The 20,823-nt window shown below is 38.9% G+C and overlaps 1 protein-coding gene across 1 annotated transcript; it reads left to right on the top strand.

Annotated features, from left to right (window-relative positions):
• The first annotated feature begins 4,568 nt into the window (after positions 1–4,568).
• On the top strand, positions 4,569–19,142 carry LOC133804127 (GEM-like protein 1). The gene is made up of 4 exons (XM_062242283.1): positions 4,569–5,139; positions 5,263–5,364; positions 5,898–6,169; positions 18,677–19,142. The coding sequence occupies exons 1-4, from the start codon at positions 4,818–4,820 to the stop codon at positions 18,854–18,856; spliced, it is 876 nt and encodes a 291-aa protein (XP_062098267.1). The 5' UTR covers positions 4,569–4,817; the 3' UTR covers positions 18,857–19,142.
• Positions 19,143–20,823: the final 1,681 nt, after the last annotated feature.

The raw sequence follows: 20,823 nt of genomic DNA, 5'->3' as shown, positions 1-20,823 counted from the left end.
AGGCCTAGGATAGAAATGCATGATAGCTGTAATAGAAACAAAACAAGAAAATTGGAAATGACATAAGTTGATTGGTATAAGGAAAAAGTTTTTGAATTTTTTAAATTTAAAATAATTTACACGTCTCCTCGCAAGTACATCCTTCACATGCGAATGCTTCGGCTGGCATGTGCTCTCCCACTGTAGTATCCCAGGTAACTTGAATCCACAGGGTTTGGCGTATTCCTTCTGCAAATCAAGAATCGTCTCGTATGCCCAATATTGCAAGGCTGGTGGATACCCCTTGCAGGTGTACTTTTCCTCCACCTGAACACCCTTAGAAGACTCCACCTCAGTGGTCTTCTTTGCCTTCTTACTGTTGGGGTTTTATGCCCTAATTAAAACTCAATTTCTTTGTAATCTCATTTATTATCAATGAAAGAATAGAAATAATTTTTTGACTTGGTCAATCACTTTGTTCACATGTTTTATTTCATGATTATTTGTTTAATATAAAATTCTATTAAATCCCGAGCATATAGCTAATCGTATTTATAGTGACGTAATCACAGTGGAATATAAATATGATTATATATTCAAATATAAGTTAGTCCTTAGATTAGTCAGTGCACAGATTTAAATTGACTTGCTAATCTACGATATGATCTACTTACACATTGTACTGTTATGTTCTTTCCAGAACATCAGCAAAGTAAATAAGATCGGATGTATTTGTTACATCGGACTGGACCGATATTAACAGTTGATAGGATAAGTAAACATACCGTTATTATCTATTCTAGTCATATCATATAGTTGCCCATAGGTCAATTCAATCTCAATTCTTAGTGGTTAGTATTCTAACTGATTGTATTATTTGAGTTCTTTGACTTGTTCGTTACCAACTTGCCCTACGGACTAGCCCATACTTACATCTTGGGAACTCGGTAGTATAATTGAGTGGGAGTATTAATCATGGATATGAACATCTATAGCTTATGATGAAGAAGCGAAACGATGGTTTCCTTTTAGTTTGGTTCAAGGTGCTAAATGATAGAGATCTCATTTAAGTAATTTATATTAGTTTACTGAAATATCATTTACAAGGAACTAAGTGTTTTAAGGATAAAATACAGTGATGGGTAAAACAGTATTTTAGTCCCACCTCATTGTAGACCGTCTATAGAGGATTTCTTGACAATTATGGTTGTAACAATGGATAATTAATAACGTATCTATATTGCTTATAGAGCGTTCTATGAATTCAAGAGTGCAATTCTGAGTTTTTAGTGGAGTCACGAGGAATTAATAAGTTAGTAAATTTATTTGTTAGATTTATGATAACTTATTGTAGCTTGATTTCATAGGCCCATGGTCCCCACTATACCTTGGATAAAATCATCTAGATAGTCTCATTTAATTTATTTAATTATCAAAGTTGATCATGTCAATTTTGGATAGTTTCTCAGAGTTACGTAATTTTGAGCAGAAAAGAGAAATTAGGCAGATTTATTAATTAAGATAAATTGGTATCTAAATTAATAAATATATTTAAATCAAGGTTCGAATTATAAATAATTAATTTGATAAAGTATTTAAATAATTATTTAATTAATTAAATCAATAGAAAATAATACAGACATTGATTTTAAGTCCAATGAGCTTATAATTAAATGAGAAATTTCACTGGCCTAAAGCCCATATGATAATTTCGACCTAGGGTTGTTAATTGGCTATTATTTTATTGATTTTTTTAATTAAATAAATGACCTAATTGAGTCTAAAAAAAGAGTGCTAAGTGAGAGATGAAATGAGATTGCTGAAACACAAGTTTCTGATAGGTTTTAGATTCTCTCTAAACATAAGCATTTTCTAAGCCTTATTGTTCTTTTCTCTTCTTCTCTCTGTATCTATCTCATGTGTTGAGAATTACCCACTCTAGTCTAGGTGATTCTAAGGATACTTTGGAAGGTTGTGAAGAAAATTGAAGATCGGTTCAGTTTCTTGGTAATACTCTGCAACAGAAAGGATAAAAGGGTTAGAGAAACTGAAGGAATGACTTTATTATTCCGCTGCATATAATGTAAGTATTCTTATCATTATTTATCTTTGAATTCAATTTTAGAAATATGTTCTAGATTGTCTCATATTAACTTGTGTAATATTATATCTACATGAAAATAAATAAAGATCCTGTATAAGTTTTCCCAACACTTACCAGTTATTATAGCACCAATCACTTTCATATCTTTACTAAATTGTTTCACAGTTGTATCGAATGAAAGGGATCCCCATGGATACTTCTCAAAATAATATAAATCATCGACCATTGACAATGAATCTCGCCACATAGCATTGTCATTCTCAGCAGCCAATAGTATCCCATCCACAAAGTAAACCAAACTGAGCTTGTACAAATCATCAGGTACATTGCACATAATAAAAGCTCGCCCTAACTTACATAACTTAATGTCTTTCTCAGGTTCCACATTGAAATATGTATCGAGTAGGCGGGAGGACGTAAGGTGAGGTTGAATGTCAACGACAAGTGGTGGACAGGAGCAGCTCAGGCCAGTTATAATTGCAAACTCGTGCACCCCAAACTTACATAAGTTTGGGCCCATCAAGAAGTGCACCTCATCGTCATGTAGAGACTTCACCTTCCGCAAAAGTAGTGTGTGCATCAATGCCCCAAAGAACGAAAAGGCAGGGGCTGTGAAGAATGGTCCAAAAACAGACTCGTTCACCCTCCCCAACAATCCATGCTCCTCAAACCTTTTCTTCAATTTAGTTAACCTTCCGGAACCCCTATTGGTCATACGACTGACATAACGATCCTCTATGGGGATCTCAAGTAGTGGGATACGTTTGGGTGGCATCTATAAAATATCCAAAAAAGAGAGAATTAGTTAAATTTACAAAAAAAAAAAATCAGTTTGTTGTTGTCATTGAAATGCCATCACATTACCATCGATTTGGCTTCGAAGCAAAAAGCAAAAATCAACACATACAAGTATGCATCGAAATACTATCAATATACCATCGAAACTGATTTTACAAATCAACAAACAAACTATCGATATGCCATCGAAATTGCATCGGTATGCATTTAACAAATAACAACTGAACTAAGCCACCCTCGAATTAGCATCGAAATTGCATCGATTATATACAAAATAAAATCAACAAATAATGTATCGATATGCCATCGATTATGCATCGAATATCTTTCAAGAAGATAACATATAAAAGCCATCGACATCGCATCGCATAACATCGATGCATCACCATTTAAATTAATGGGATCGAACAACCATCAAAATTGCATCGAAATAGCATTGAAATTATTAGATTTATCAAAAGAAAACTAAAACCAAGAAAGCATCGAAATACCATCGAACTAGAATCAAAATTGCATCAATGGACATTTAACAAATAACAACTAATAGGGTTGTGCAGAATATATCCAATCCAATTACAACCATCCGATCCAATTACAACCGTCCACCAAAAATTAGATATCCAATTACTATTGGATCATATTAGATGTATTTTTTAAAAATCCAAATTGGATGGTCAGTTGTTGGATGGAGGCCAAACATCTAATAAAAACCGACCGAACCGATCCAATAATCATCCAATTACATATATGCTTCTAATTTAGATGTATTTGTGTTGTATGCCTCTAAATTATTAGAACTAAATAGTGTTTTCATTTGGATGAGTAATTTGTGTGTTTTATAATTGAAATATACATGAAAATTAGATTTAAAAAGACTCTGAATGATTGGATGAATCCGATCCGTTCCAATAAATAACCATGGGATGCATCTAATGGATGGAACTGATCCAATCCAATTATCCATTTGATCGAATCGAATCGGTCGACTCAATTCAATTGGATTGGACCAGTTGTAAAAATCCAACATCCAATGGATAATTGGATTGGATCGGATGAGCTTAAATCCATTGGATGTGATCTAATGAACACCCATAACAAGTAATACTAAAAACCATCGAATCAGCATCGAAATATCATCGATTTTATACAAAAAGAAAACTTAATACTATGCAAACATCGAAATGACATCGATATTTTATCAATATATCATCGAATTACTATCACCTTTATTTAATGATCCATCAAAAATTCATCGATTGTGCATCGATGACACAATATTTTGATTATTAAAAAAATATACACATGCACTGAATGTCATCGAATTACCATCGATTAAGAATCGAAATAGCATTGAACAAACATCGACCGACCAAATTTTTGCAGAATTTAAACCCAATCTTCCAAAATGATATACATAGAATCAAACCCATTTCAAGCTATATTTTTTGCAAAATAGAGATTAAAATCCTACATTAGGATTAAAATCAAACACATTTCATCCATTTTATACATTACTATTCAAATTTAAAAAAAAACATAAACAAAAAATGACCTTACCATTGCTAATGGCAGAGAAGATGGTCGTGATAGCAGCGTGCTAGCTGTGACGAGGAAAGAGAGTAAGAATGTGAGAAGTCTAGAGAAAATGTTTCGCCTGATAGAGAAATGAGAGAGTTCAGGCTGACTTGTGAGCTCTTTGATGGTACGAGTGTTTTTGTAAAAAAAAAAAAATTAGAAATGTCTCGTGTTTGCGATAGTAAATTATGATTGCATTTTAAAAAAAAGGGCAAATACCGTGGAATTTCTCAATATCTATCACCTTCATTTTTTGACCAAGTGACCAATTCTTTCAACCGTTCAAACGTGGAGAAAGATCCTTTCCTTCCGCGCTCAACCATTTTCTCTCCAAATCTCTTGTTGAAGAAGAAAGAAGAAGATGAGTAAGCAACAACAGCCGTCCAATCAACCCCCAAATCCTGATCATCCTCCTTCTCATTCCTCCGACTACGCTCCATACCCTAAGCTCCAACCCCACGACATCGCTCCTCCTCCGCAGCCCGAGACCTGGACATCCGTCACAATTGCACCCCAACCCCAACCCCAGTCGAACCCAGAACCCCCTTCTGCTCCTCCTCCTCGGGCGGCGACACACGTCGAAGAGCGGGCTCCTATCACGGCCGATGCCGCCACCTCTATGCCGCAGGAGTCTAACCCCTACGTGGCCCCTCCGGCACCGCCGCCTGCCTCCTCCACCAAGAGTGAGTATCCCTTTATCTTTACGCCCTTCAATTCATTTATTAATCATCAAGTAAAATTTGTTTGTGATTCTAGGGTTTGGGAATATTTGATAATGGGTTAGGGGTTTCTGATTTTGTGATCAGATAAGATGGATTCAGTGAAAGATGTTCTTGGAAAGTGGGGGAAGAAGGCTGCGGAAGCTACCAAGATGGCTGAGGATCTTGCTGGGAATATGTGGCAACACTGTGAGTTCTTCATTCTATTGCTTTATTTCAAGTGTTTTTTTGTTTTGTTTTGGAGTTCATATGTATGTGTTTCAAGTAATCAACTTCGATGTAAACATGTAATAGTTTCGATTTAATGTCATCTTTTAACCATTCCAAGTTGTTGTTCATGCACATAATTTTGAAAATGGTGCGACTATAAACAGAAAAAAAGAAGTATTGATCGCCAATTAGATTGAGTTTAATTAACTTTGGTATCTTAGAATATTATGATCTCTGCTATCATTTGTCTCTGACAATTCTGGAAAAATATGTACTTATTTATTAAAGTCAAGTACATAATGTATTACAGTATAATCTTACTACCATGTCTTAGTTGGTTGTGTAGCTGAAGTTTTTATGTAAGGCTTTCTTTTGCCTTGAAAATAATTGTTATTCTTACGGTAAGAAAATAAGAATAAAATCTGTGATTCCCACTGTTTAACGTCTGCTTGCTTCATTTTTTTATTTCTTTGTAACCAGTTTTTTACTATGCTAATCTTTGTCAAAACCAGTGAAAACGGGCCCTAGTTTTGCTGATGCTGCTGTCGGAAGAATAGCTCAGGGAACAAAGGTGCTTGCAGAAGGTGGTTACGAAAAAATTTTCCAACAGAATTTTGAGACTGTCCCTGAGGAGCAGCTTCTAAAGACTTATGCATGCTACCTATCGACATCTGCAGGTCCGGTAATGGGAATTTTATATTTGTCAACTGCAAAGCTTGCGTTTTGCAGTGACAGTCCACTTTCCTACAAAACTGGTGACCAGACTGAATGGAGCTATTATAAGGTACACTCTTAACATAATGGGTGTTTTGAATTTAAAACAGTTGTTACCTTTTATCTGGTTTAAGTTAAGACTTTCGGCTTAACTTTTTTTTGATGCTTGGTCACGGACTTAGTATTAGTACACATCTGCCATAATTTAAAACCTGATAGAATTGGGATAATTGGTTTCCCTAATTTCATTTAGTCACCCATAGGGTAATATATACTATGTAGTGTATAAGATTAGGGGCCTAAGCCCATAAAAACATATACAAAAGATACAACCCACATACAATTAACTTAATACCCCTCAAGTTGGAGCATGGAGATCACAAATGCCCAACTTGCGAAGTAAATACAAAAACTTGTGCTTGCCAAGAGCCTTGGTGAACATGTTGGCAAGCTGATCATCAGTAGAGACATGAGTGGTAGAGATAATGCCATCACGAACATAATGACAATCAACTTCAATATGCTTGGTACGCTCATGGAAGGATGGATTTTGAGCAATGTAGAGTGCCGATTGACTGTCACAGTATAAGCGCATGGCAGGCAAATGAGAGACACCCAAACTTGCAAGCAAAGCTTTAAGCCATTTCAACTCCGAAGTGACAGCCGCCATGGAACGATACTCGGCCTCAGCAGAAGATCGTGACACCATGTGTTGTTTCTTTGTCTTCCAAGAAATTGGGGAAGAGCTAAGAAATACTATCCAATGAGTAAGAGACTGTTGAGTCAAAGGGCAAAGGGCAAGTGGCCCAATCAGAATCACACCAACCAGTCTGAGATAACTCACAATCAGTGCGAAGAAGAATGCCTAGGCCTCGACACCCTTTTAAGTAACGAATCGTACGAGGCGCCGCATCCCAATGATCTTGACAAGGTTGTTGCATAAATTGAGCTAAGATATGAACGGTATAAACCAAGTCAGGACGTGTAAAGGATAAGTAAATGAGACGACCCACAAGACGCCTATACCTTTTGGGATCGACGAGCAAAGGTCCTTTGGCGAGAGCCAACGTGTGATTCTGCCTGATGGGAAAACTAGCAGGACGAGATCCCAACAAACCGACTTCGGCAATAATATCAAGAGATTATTGTCGGTGGCATAAGAAAATTTCCTCTGAACTCCGAGCAACTTCAATGCCAAGAAAATATTTCAGCATGCCCAAATCTTTCATATGAAAACACTCATGCAAATAAGCGTTGAAACGATGAACAATGGAAGCATCATTACCAGAAATAATCAGACCATCTACATACACAAGGACATTAAGTTGAACTGATCCTTGATGTAGAGTAAACAAAGAATAATCTGAATAGGCTTGAAGGAAACCGTAAGTCTTCAAAGAAGCAGCTAACTTAGCAAACCAACACCACGGAGCCTGTCGTAAATCGTAGAAAGACTTCTTGAGACGTCACACTAAACCAGGTGTGCAAACATCGAAGCCAAGAGGAAGTTTCATGTAAACTTCTTCATCGAGATCACCATGCTGAAACGCATTATGAACATACATCTGCTGCAAGGCCCAATTCTTGATTGCGATAACTGCTAAGAAGGCACGAACAATGACCATTTTCGCAACTGGAGCAAAAGTTTCATTATAATCAACGCCCTCAATTTGATGATTGCCAAAAATAACAAGATGAGCCTTAAGACGATCAACTTGCCCATCCGCATGATATTTGATTTTGTATACCCATTCAGAGCCAAGAGCATTTTTACGAGGAGATAAAACTGCCATTTCCCAGGTGCCATTAGCTTCTAAAGCAGCAATTTCTTTTTGCATAGTCTTGCGCCAATCTTCATCTTGCATAGCTTCTTTAAAAGAGCGAGGCTCAATGCAGTCAATGATAGCTGCAAGAAAAACACGGTGTCGTGGAGAAAACTTATTACAATTCACATAATGTGCCATGGGATAAGAAGCACCTGAGGTGCTGTAGAAGACGATGAACACGCAAATGGATTCGAAGATTGTACGGTGTGGGTAACAAAATCACGAAGAACGGAGGGACGCTTATCCTGCAACCCGCGGACGCAAGAGGAGACACAAGCATAGGAGGCACTTGAGGCGATGTGGGATCCAACACAGTATCAGTCCCAATGTCAGGGGCTGCGTGGTCATCAACCAAAACAAACTCCAAGTCGTCCAAAAAACCAACATTAATCCCCACATTAGAATCAAGTGGGGACGAGGAAGAAGCAGGCACTTGAGACTTAGATACAGTCTCGTAAGGAAATTCATATTCATGAAACTTTTACATTTCTGGATACAAAGATTTCACCTATCTGAAGGTCATACAATTTCCACCCTTTCTTCTCATGTAGATAACCAATAAAAACACACTTCCTACTCCGAGGAACAAATTTATCACCTTTGGCCTTTTGATTGTGGGCAAAAGCTAAACAACCAAAAACCTTAAGTTCATCAAAATCAGGTGGCTGGCCAAAGAGAATTTCAAAGGAGTTTTATTTTGGAGCAAACCAGAAGGAGTTATGTTAATGAGATACACTGAACCAAGCACACATTCCCCCAAAAAGTAATAGGAAGATTGCCTTGAAAAATATGTTGATGTTTTTGTTCCACGACCATTTTGTTGAGGAGTCCCAACACGAGATTTGAAAAATAATTCCATTAGCATCAAAATAATCCAACATACATTTAAACTCCGTACCATTATCACTCCGATGCCACTACTCAAAATCTGAAATCTCTGGAACTGTTACCACACACACTGTAGGAATACGCCGAAAATATTGGAGTCCATCCTTACGTTCACCGGCTCCAATCAGACTCCCCGAGCGTAGGTCTTGTATAGTACATAAAGAATCAGTGAATTGTAAAAGACATTTAGAATCACCAATTAACTGTGACACCGAGATTAAGTTGCAATGTAACTGTGGTACAAATAAAACATGCTCAAATGTCAACCCATCAGTCAACAAAACGTGACTAACCTTAGTAGCAACGACATGTGCGCCATTAGGTAACCCAACAGAACATGCTGAAATATGATGAGTATCCGTCAAACAGGACTCGGTGCCAGTAACATGGTGAGAAGCACCAGTATCATCCAGGAAAAAGAAGAGAACTCACCCATCATCTGATCATGCTGGCGATTATTAATCATATTCAATAAAATCTGAACCTGCTTCGTTTTTAAATCATGTAAAGAAGTGCCAAAGGACCCATGAGAGGAGATCACAGAATCGGTCCCACCACCAGCCACGGCATTGGCAGGCACAACATTGGTGGCCACGACTTTGGGCCTACCACGAGGAGCAACCAGAGGAGCCGCAGGAGGTGGTTGTGCATTGGGACGTGCACTACCTTGGGCGCCACAGTTCCGATTTTCCCACCAATCCGGATATCCATGCGTTTTGAAACAAGAATTGTCATCATGGCCTGAACGCTTACAAACAAAACAATACAATTTTGATTTATCGGGACGTGTAAAGCGAGCCTCGGGCCTTTCAGTTTGGAGGGCAAACACATGGATTTCCTCCTTGTTCATTCTATCTCGACCAATAGCCTGAGACTTTTCTTCCTGAAGACATGCTTGATACACACAATCAAGATCAGGTAAAGGAGAACTGGACAACAAATTAGAACGTATTGTTGCATATAACTAATCATCAATGTCGATGAGAAATTGATGAAGTTGCTTCTCCTCTCGATCCGCAGCGAACCGACTAGCAACATCACTAGTACAATTACCACATTCACACGCATGGAGAGACTTGAGACGTGCTAGTTCATCATACAAACCCATCAAACGATTATAGTAATCATCAATAGACAGTCTTAGTTTGCTTACAATTAGTAATATCAGCCCGCAATTGTTGGAGACGTGGTCCATTGGCGACGTAAAAACGTTTTTCAAGATAATCCCAGAGACGTTTGACTTCATCATGAAAAGGAAGGGAGGTTGCCAATTTTGGATCAAGAGTTTGCATGATCCATGAGACAGGCATAGAATTAACAGTTTCCCAATCAAGTTTCTTCTTTTTCTCCGTTGGTTTGGTGATCGTCCCATCAACAAATACAAACTTTCGGCGAGCTTTCAAAGACAGTGATTGCCCATGCAACGTAATTGATAGTAGAGAGGATCATGTGGGTGATCATATTCACCAGACCCAAGATAGTAAGGACAGTGAGGATCAATTTTGCCGTCATCTCGGTAGCGGCTAAAGTGTGAATAACAGATTGGGTTGTTTGTGGTTGGGGGCAATTTGTGCGATATATATCAGTGTTTAAAATTTCGTGTTTAAGCCTAGAGGTGTTTTGTCTTTGTGAGGCGAGGCGTACGCCTCAAGGCGCATTGAGGCGTAAGCCTCAAATATTTAATTGAAAATATATTTTGAAAATAAAGGATGAATGATTCAAAGTTATAAAGCATAACATGTCTTCTAAAACTCAAACATAATATAAAATGTGTCATAAAACTCGATCATAAATATCTCATAAATTATCTAAATTTCTAAAATAAAAATAAATCTAGAATTGAAATCTTAGATTTTACTATCCTAGAACAAACTTAATGAGAAATCATCTTCCAATTCATCATTGCTTGAAGTATGGTTATATTGTGAAATCCACTCATCATCAAATCACCATCACCCTCCATCACAATTTTTTTTTAGTTTCTAATCATTTTACTATCTACACGGAACAAAAAAATAACCAAAAGTTATGAAATAAAAATATATAGTAGAAAAAAAATATAATTTAAACTTAATATACCTTAATTCTCCTCTTATGTTTGGAAATAAAAAAGCTTCAGCTATGCAAGGAATAAGACAGCTTCGTTTTTTATTTTAGTTTGTTTTGTTTCTAGGATTGAAAAGTAATGAGTGGCGACATCAATAGCTAAGCGTACAGTGATTAGGTTTTCTAAAATTATTTGTTTTAGGGTTTATTGGGCTTTTTATTTTTAATCAGATATGTGTTTTTATTGGGTTTTTTATAGTTATTTAAGTAAAAGCCCATTACTGTGAAGGAGAGAAATAAAAAAAAACACAAATTGGGCTTTTTAGGGTTTACATAAACCTAATACAAAACAGATCCAGTGAGGCGTGCCTCTTTGTTTTCCGCCTCAGTTACTTCCAATTAGCGCCTCACAATGGTGAGGCATACGCCTACGTCTTCAGTCAAGGCGTAAGCCTTGAGGCAATTTTGCTGAGGCACGCCTCAAAAACGCTTTTTTAAACATTGATATATATACAAGGGAAGGGAATGGGATTGGGGTGAAATTTGGTCGGGGTGATTAAATCGTAAAAGGCAGGGGTGTGATAAAGGAGATTGAGGATATATATGTATATATTTATTTATGTGGCTGGTGGTTGAGATAGAGGTGTGATAAAGGTGAGTGAGGATATATATATATAAATATATATATCTATATATATCGCTGGTGGTTGACGATCAGGGAGAAAATCAGTACAAAGGGTATATATATATATGGCTGATGGTTACTGGTGGTGATCGTGGCTTGTGGCTGTGATTGAAGGAGATGGTTGCGATTAGGATGGCTGTTTTGTCTAAAGGAAAGCATAACAAAATTATAACGATTGGTAGGAGCTTGTTAGGCTGCTAGGGCTCTGGTACCATGATAGAATTGGGTAATTGGTTTTCCTAATTACATTTAGTCACCCTTAGGGTAATATATCCAATGTAGTGTATAAGAAAGATTAGGGCCTAAGCCCATAAAAACACATAAAAACATATACAAAAGATACAGTCCATATACAATTAACTTAATAAAACCTCTTCTGTATATCTCAGTATTGCTTGTTACTATGCTATTTTGTTTAAATATTCTTCTTACCTGAAACCAATAGATAAATCATTGGAAAGTGGTTTATGAAAGACTCCATAATTATAAATTGTAAGAAAGAAAAGGTATTTGACAAGTCATTTTATTTTTGTTTAAACAACACTTTCAAGCTCTCAGAAATGAATTGGCCCATGGGCCGAGTCAACGGTGGGCTAGTGATGGACCACCATTGACGTACGTGTACGCTAGAAGGAAAGGACAGAGTATATCGGGTGCCAAGTCAGCTGAGGGCAGTAGTGGAATTAGTGTTTAGAAAGTAGTTATGTGAGTTATTGTAGCCTAAGGGCAGGTGCAGGGGTGCATGAGTGTACCTAGTAGTAGGAGAATAATAGAGGACGGTAAGGGAATGAGTGTATTGTGAATTATCTGAGAAAACTTGTATTTGGAGAGAGACAGGCTCTCTAATTCCTATTAGTTCAATGAAAAGCTGCACTGAATTTCTATTTTTGCTCTACTAGTTTCTGTACTTGTAATATTGAGTTGGCAGGAAATTCCTATCATTTGGTATTAGAGACTCCCGATCCACAATGGCCAAGAAGATCGACGCGGTGGTGGAGGCTTTGGATGGAAAAGTTTCTGAGCTCCAGCAGGAAGTTCAGTCGGAACTAGCGGCGGTGAGGGCTGAATTGGGTTCACTGAAGGAGGAGTTAGCTCGTATGCCAGCCATGGAGAAAGCCTTGCAACTAATTGTCGCCCAAATGAACCAACCCACCAGTAAGGAGGTCCACGAATCTTCAGCTGTAAGTGCCGATTGGACTCACCGAGCGGTCGATGGTGATACGACAACAGGGAGACAACCAGTTGGGTCACCGGAGAGCCGATTTGCTCAGACTTCACTGGCCGGCCGCTCTGAGCACTTCTCTTCTGGCCCCTGTTTTGGTCAAGACTTCCATCCCCCCCGAATGGAGCTGCCTTTGTTTTCCGGCGACAACCCTGACGGCTGGGTATATAGAGTCGAGCGATATTTTTTGTTGTCCAAACTGTCCGAAGCCCACATGCTCGAGACAGCCATTATCGACTTAGAGGGAGACACGTTAACTTGGTTTCAGTGGGAGAACGCCAGGCGACCGATTACATCGTGGGCAACATTGAAGACACTCCTTCTCTCCCGTTTTCGGGCGCAGCCAGTTGGATCCGTAGCCGAGGAGTTCTTGTCGGTGAAGCAGGAGTCGACGGTGAAGGACTATCGGCTTAGGTGGGAGGCTTCAGCTTCTCGGGTACCCGATACTCCTGAACACATTCTGGAAGGGAACTTTGTCAAAGGACTCAAAGAAGAGATTAGAAGTGCTATTCATATCCTGAAGCCCATAGGCTTGACCCAAGTAATGGATGTGGCTCAACGAGTTGAGGAAAGTCATCAGATGCTATGTGGCCCGACCTCACTTATTCGTTCACCTCCTCACAAGCACAACTTGAGCCCTATCATCCCAAACCGACAATCCATTTCAGCTTGGACTCCTAAACCACCCTCAATTTTCAGCTCAAATTCTTCAATTGCTTCAGCTTCAACGCCAACACCAAGTACTACAACAGTCAATATGAAGAACCCACCGACACGGAGAATCACGGAAGCAGAATATCAAGATAGGAAGGCAAGAGGGGTGTGTTTCAAGTGTGAAAAAAAGTGGCATAGAGGGCATGAATGTGAGCAGAAGGCTTTACAGATGATTCTGTTGATGGATGAGGATGACGGTAGCCCACAGATAGAGTCACCACCAACAACCCCGGAACCGATAGAAGATACGACGAGTGAAGAAACTTTGGCTACTTTATCACTGAATTCATTGGTTGAAATTACTTCAGCCAACACAATGAAACTAGCAGGCAAGATTGCGCAGCAGCCCGTTACCGTGCTCATCGACAGCGGAGCCACACACAACTTTATTTCGACTGACATGGTTATGGCAGCACACATTCCGATTACAGCAACATCATGCTACGGCGTGTTGTTGGGCATAGGAGGAAAAGTTCGAACCGATGGAATTTGCAGTTGAGTGGAGCTCGATTTGGGAACTCTTCGAGTAGTTACTGACTTCTTACCGTTAGAATTGGGAGGGGCAGATGTGATTTTGGGCATCAAGTGGTTGGAAACATTGGGGAATATGCACGTAAATTGGCGGACTATGATAATGAAGTTCGAGGTAGGCGGATCATGGATAACATTGCAAGGCGATCCCAGTCTTTGCAAATCACAAATTTCTCTCAAGGCACTAATACACACGGTGCAACAAGAAGGTGAGGGTTTTTGGGTAGAGTTTGGGGCCTTGACAGTAGAGGAGGAAACAAGGGTAAGGCCAATCTCGCCGACTGTGGTGACCATTTTAGACAAGTTCAGGGCTGTGTCTGATATGCCGCAAGGGCTGCCACCACCTAGAGCAAGGGAGCATACCATAGCATTGAAGGAAGGAATGGGACCTATTAGCGTGCGGCCATACCGTTATGCCCAAGCTCAGAAGGACGAAATTGAGAGATTGATGACAGAAATGTTACAAGCTGGTATTGTCAGACCCAGCTATAGTCCCTTCTCAAGTCCAGTCTTGCTAGTAAAGAAAAAAAATGGGAGTTGGCGATTTTGTGTAGATTACAGGGCCCTAAACAGAGCTACAGTGACGGATAAATTTCCTATACCGGTCATCGACGAACTATTAGATGAGCTCCATGGTGCTAAGGTGTTTTCCAAGTTGGACTTGAAATCCGGATATCACCAAATTCGTGTTGCTGCCAAAGATGTGGAGAAGACAGCCTTCCGAACACATGAAGGCCACTATGAGTTCCTTGTGATGCCTTTCGGCCTTACAAATGCCCCTGCCACATTTCAAGCATTGATGAACGAGGTATTTCGTGATTTTTTGCGGAAGTTTGTCCTCGTTTTCTTTGATGACATTTTAGTGTACAGCTCTACTCTTGATGACCATGAATGCCATTTGGTGATGGTTTTGGAGCGGCTGTCCCAACACCAATTGTATGCCAACCGCAAGAAGTGTCTATTTGCTCAAGAACAACTAGAGTATTTGGGTCACATCATTTCCGCAAAAGGAGTTTCAGCGGACCCGAGCAAATTGAAAGCCATGGCGGAATGGCCTATTCCCAAGACCTTACGAGATTTGAGAGGATTTTTGGGCCTTACTGGTTATTACCGTAAATTCGTAAGAGGTTGTGGGCAGATTGCAAGACCTCTAACAGACCAGTTAAAAAACGATGCTTTTGGGTGGTCAAAAGAAGCTCAAGATGCCTTTGTTCGATTGAAGAACGCCATGTGCTCCGTGCCTGTTCTAGCACTGCCAGACTTTTCTATTCCCTTTGTGTTAGAGGCGGATGCATCAGGCAGTGGGGTGGGGGCAGTCCTCATGCAAAATCAGCGACCCATAGCTTTTTATAGTCAGGTTCTATCCTCTAGAGCTCGTACTAAGTCCGTCTATGAGCGAGAATTAATGGCAATCGTGTTGGCTGTACAAAAGTGGCGTCCTTACTTGTTGGGCCGTAAGTTTTTGGTCCGTACAGATCAGCGGAGCCTAAAATACTTGCTGGAACAAAGATTGGTAGCTTCCGAGCATCAAAAATGGCTCACAAAGCTCTTGGGCTACGATTTTGAAATTGTTTACAAGCCGGGGTTGGAAAATAAAGCGGCTGATGCTCTTTCTAGGATCCATCACGAGGTGTCCTTGGCTGTCATCTCTGTACCAACGCTCATATCCATACCAGATTTACAGGCGCATGTGAAGGCAGACCCGATATTGGCTAAAATCATCCATGAAATCAGCATGGGTCGCGATACTGGTGGGTATTCTTTAGTGCAGGGCTGTTTGAAGTTTAGAGGACGCTTGGTCATTCCTTACTCCATTCATTCCCATTGTATTGCAAGAGTACCACGACAGCAGTATAGGTGGACATTCTGGGGTATTCAAAACATTTCAGCGGATAGCTAGGGATTTATATTGGTCGGGTATGAGAAAGGATGTGCAAAAGTACGTGGCGGAATGTGCGTCGGGTATGAGAAAGGATGTGCAAAAGTACGTGGCGGAATGTGCTTCTTGCCAACAAAGTAAATATTTAGCCCAATCCCCAGCTGGTTTACTACAGCCACTGCCGATTCTGGAGCAAGTTTGGGAGGACATTTCAATGGACTTCATTGAAGGCTTACTGTTGTCCCATGGGTTCGATACCATATTTGTAGTGGTGGATAGACTCACCAAGTACAGCCACTTTATACCACTCTGCCACCCGTTCTCTGCCACCACAGTTGCTACTGTTTTTGTGAAGGAAGTGGTGCGCTTGCATGGGATACCAAGATCGATTGTGTCCGATAGAGACAAAGTATTTCTCAGCCTGTTTTGGAAAGAGTTGTTCCGCCTCCAAGGTACTCAACTCAAGCATAGCACTTCGTATCACCCACAGTCCGATGGCCAAACAGAGGTGGTCAACAGATGCCTTGAGACATATTTGCGATGCTTTATAGTTACAAAACCCAAGCAGTGGGTAGTTTGGCTACCATGGGCAGAATTTTGGTATAATACGTCGTACCATACTTCAGCTGGGATGACCCCTTTTCTAGCCTTGTACCATCGAAATCCACCTCCAGTGGTTCGATTTGAGCATGGGAGTACTAAGGTATCAGCGGTTGCGGAGAGATTGCACGCTCGGGATGACGTATTAGAACTACTCAAGTTGAATCTTCAACGAGCCCAGCAAAAGATGAAGTCACAAGCTGACCGGAAGAGGAGAGAGGTTCACTATGAAGTTGGGGACCTAGTCTATGTGAAGTTGCGGCCATATAGGCAGCGATCGGTGGCTAAACGTCGTAATGAAAAGCTGGCGCCGCATTATTTCGGACCTTTTCCAGTCTTGGTGCGAGTAGGGACAGCTGCTTATCGCCTCCAACTACCTCCACACTCAGCCATACACCCAGTTTTTCATGTCTCACTACTTCGCCCTTCTTTAGGACCACAGCAGCAAGCATCGCCCTTACCTCCAGAGGTGGCAGCAGACATGGAATGGATTTTAACACCTGAGAAGGTGTGCTTGATGTGCGCCCAGGAACACACACGGCTCCTCCCCAGGCCTTGATCAAGTGGATCAACCTCCTTGAATTTGAAGCAACATGGGAAGATTTTCCTACTTTACAGCAGCAATTTCCTGAATTTCACCTTGAGGACAAGGTCAGTCTTTGGGCAGGGGGTATTGATAGACCACCATTGACGTACGTGTACGCTAGAAGGAAAGGAAAGAGTATATCGGGTGCCAAGTCAGCTGAGGGCAGTACTGGAATTAGTGTTTAGAAAGTAGTTATGTGAGTTATTGTAGCCTAAGGGCAGGTGCAGGGGTGCATGAGTGTACTTAGTAGTAGGAGAATAATAGGGGACTGTAAGGGAATGAGTGTATTGTGAATTATCTGAGAAAACTTGTATTTGGAGCGACACAGGCTCTCTAATTCCTGTTAGTTCAATGAAAAGCTGCACTGAATTTCTATTTTTGCTCTACTAGTTTCTGTACTTGTAATATTGAGTTGGCAGGAAATACCTATCAGCTAGCTCGTAAAATTCGCTCCAACAGTAGATCCATTGTTCAAAGGATAACTTGAAAAATATCCACTTTTAAGATTAATCAACAAAAATTAGTACCACTTAAAAAGTATACTGCACTGTGAGTGTTTGAGCATGCAAAATGGTATAACAAGAATGATAACTAAAATATTGGGTATAAAAAGAAAAAGATTCAAAATATCCTTACAAATGAGAAAGGTTTACTTAAAATGGCCACCCTATGTAATTTTTACTTGTTCAAATGGTCAAATCTCTCTAAAATATTCATTGTTCCAGCGGCTACGTCTCATTCCTTATTTCAAACTAGTTTCTATTTTTAATTTGCTAAAATTATATCTGAAAAATCAAATAAACGAAAGAAGAGTGGTATTAAATAAATTATATTTTGTATGTGACCCAAGAGAGGTAGTTCAAGCAATCAGGCCTATGATTTACTTTAAAAAAAGTTTGAGGTTCGAGTCATTCTTGGACACACTCATAATTTCTTGGTTCTCAAATATTGTAGAGTTAGAGGTGAGCTTAATTTCGAATATATATAAATATATATTATATTCTTTGGTTAATCATCTTTCTCTGCAACTTTAGGGTACAGATTATACCACTCAGGTGAACTTGATGTTTTTAATTCAATGTTTTTTCCTTTTGATTTTCACTTCCTTTATTGTATTCACGGTAGCAATTAGAGTTTCACGTGTTGTGTTGTACTATATTTATGTACTAAATATTCATTTGATCGAATAGTACAATTATTGCTCTAAATATCTTTCTAATATTTTGCTTAGCAATCTTACCCCAGGGAGAAAGTGGGTATGTTACAATTCTATTTAAATTTGCCAATCCATCGTATCGTGTGCTTTATATGGGCTATGTCGTAATGGGCTTATGAGAGTCTGGTTGGGCTGGCTCGTTCTACATATGTATGCGGGCCATGAAAGCTGGCCTACGATGTGGAATGGGGCAACCCGTTCCACATTATTTGTGCAGTCTGGTCCGGCCACCTGGAATTGACTTTAGTTGTAGCTCTTGTCAACCTATTTTTTTCTATCTTATGCGGTGCAGTATTCTCTAGAAAGTTGTTGTAAATTGTAATAAGTTTAGCATGTTGAATAAAATAATATGAACTGGATCATATCTGTATTTTGTTGGTGTAGGTGGTTATTCCATTTCATCAGCTTAAGGAAGTTAATCCATCCACAAGCAAAGTCAACCCTGCTGAAAAATACATACAGGTTATATCTGTGGACAACCATGAGTTTTGGTTTATGGGTTTCGTGCACTATGACAGTGCTGTGAAAAATCTTGTCGGAGTATTGCAACCTGGCAGCTTGTGAGGAACGCTTTGGGCCAGATTTGCTATGTCGTGGAAGAAAGTACAGTATGTTGGTTGGGTTTTGTTGACTTTGTGGTTTTGATAGAACTGTATGGAACAATTGCTATAATATTGTGTTTTGTGCCTGTGCTGCAGCTGTTTTTGTCTGCGGAGTTATTGTAATATTCTTTTATTATAATATTTGGGGGTGACAAGGAAGTAACATTTGTATAAGTTGTAAATGACATTAGTAATGGTTATACACCTTTCATTTGTACGTGGTAATGAAGATTTATATTGATGAGTGATGGGCATAGTAATTTTTGGCCAATGTTCATTGTAGTTATCTTGCGATTAAGGGCCAAATGAGATTAAAGATTTAAGATTAATTCAATGGCCAAAAAATGATGTTAATTTTGAAAAGAAATGAAAAATTACTCTATGAAATGAGTGGTTGAAATAAAAGGTTGTATTTTACTACGAGACTTAAATGGGACAGATGGTATATATGGACAATTGTCCTGTAGGAGCTTCACTTTAAGCCCTACTGGTAGGGCTCTCACTGTTTCTTGACTCCTAAACTGTTTTCGGCGTGATTTTTTTTTATGACTATGTATATTGTAGCTATTTAGAGCATTTGTAAATTTTCAGAAAATTCTGAATAATTTACAGTACTGAAAACTAGATTCAAACATTTTGTTTTCCACGCGCATAAAAAAAATTAGTCACGCGTGCAACATGTTTGAACCTAGTTTTCGGTACCCACCGGTAGGGCTTAAAGTGAAGCCCTTATAGGAGAATTCCCCTATATATTTATATATAATTTTTTCTTCTTCATTTATATTTAGAGAGCGACTAAGGTAAATAATTCTTTTTACTTTATCGATATAATACGTTCCTTATATGAACATGAGGGTGATCTTGATCCTAATATTTTTTCATGACAATATTTGTTGTAGTTATAATGAATTTTTTTATAGTTTTTTTGATAAATTTTAAATAATTTATAGTACCAAAAATAGAATTCGAACAACTGTTTTTATAGGTGTGCAGCAAATTGTTCGAACTCTATTTTCAACATTATAAATTATTTGGAAATTTCAGAAAATTTGTAAGGGGTTTACTATAATTACAATGAACACCGTTATGAGAGTGACAACGCCCTAATACATTCGTATATAGAGCATGCTCTCCCGGTAGGGTAAATAGGACTACGTTGCCACAAAACTTCCCTGTATATTTGGAAAAATTTAAATCTATTTCTAATTTCTAAATATACGGCGGTTTGACATTAAATTTTTTCAAGAGAATTCTTTTGTGGGGCCATCAATTTTGCCCTATTGTGGTTTTTTTTGTTTTGGTCGTTGATATGAAAATGGGTGGATTGGTTTGATCGATGAGTTGATGTATAGTGAATGCCAATGTATGGTACACATTTTTTATTTACTATGCCTTTTTGTTTTGTCAGAAAAAAGCGTGTATGTGACACGTAGTAAATGAAAATGTATGGCTGGAAATTTTTTTTTTCTTTTCTCTATGCAATGAGAGTTTTCTATTTTTGAGATTACTTTGTACAAAATGAAATTTTGAAAGGTTTATTCAGATTTCTTTTCGTCAAGTGAAGGGGAGGTGTGGCAACAGTGTGACTACTCCTTAGTTCGAAGTAGAGATTCGACCATTGTTCTTGGCAGTGAAGATCAACGCCAGTTCATCTTGGTTTTAGGTATACAAACCATCCTTTCAAAGGAATTATAGCTTGTATAAACCAACCAAAACTAGATCTCAATTTGTCTCGGCTGAAGGACCAAAAGCTGAGAACGATACTGGAAAAAAATCCCCTAGAATCGCTTTCTTTGAGAAAAATGGCAGATGGGAGAGCTAGGGTGTTTCTCCTTAACTAAAAACTGTTTTTAAAAGTTGAAAAATGTTTTTTTGAAAACAAATTAAGGTGTTTAACTTTGTTTTTAGAAAATAATTTTTAAAAATAAA

This window comes from Humulus lupulus, chromosome X, assembly GCF_963169125.1.
Source record: "Humulus lupulus chromosome X, drHumLupu1.1, whole genome shotgun sequence".
In the NCBI taxonomy this organism is placed as follows: Eukaryota; Viridiplantae; Streptophyta; class Magnoliopsida; order Rosales; family Cannabaceae; genus Humulus; species Humulus lupulus.
The sequence above is the reverse complement of the archived record's forward strand: the minus strand, read 5'-3'. Positions and strand labels throughout refer to the sequence as shown.

What these genes read in the sequence shown, in the direction of transcription:
- LOC133804127 (XM_062242283.1), top strand. Translation starts at nt 4,818, where the DNA reads ATGAGTAAGCAACAACAGCCGTCCAATCAACCCCCAAATCCTGATCAT. An exon ending in GCCTGCCTCCTCCACCAAGA is followed by an intron (nt 5,140 to 5,262) that starts GTGAGTATCCCT and finishes TTTTGTGATCAG; the next exon opens with ATAAGATGGATTCAGTGAAA. An exon ending in TGGGAATATGTGGCAACACT is followed by an intron (nt 5,365 to 5,897) that starts GTGAGTTCTTCA and finishes TGTCAAAACCAG; the next exon opens with TGAAAACGGGCCCTAGTTTT.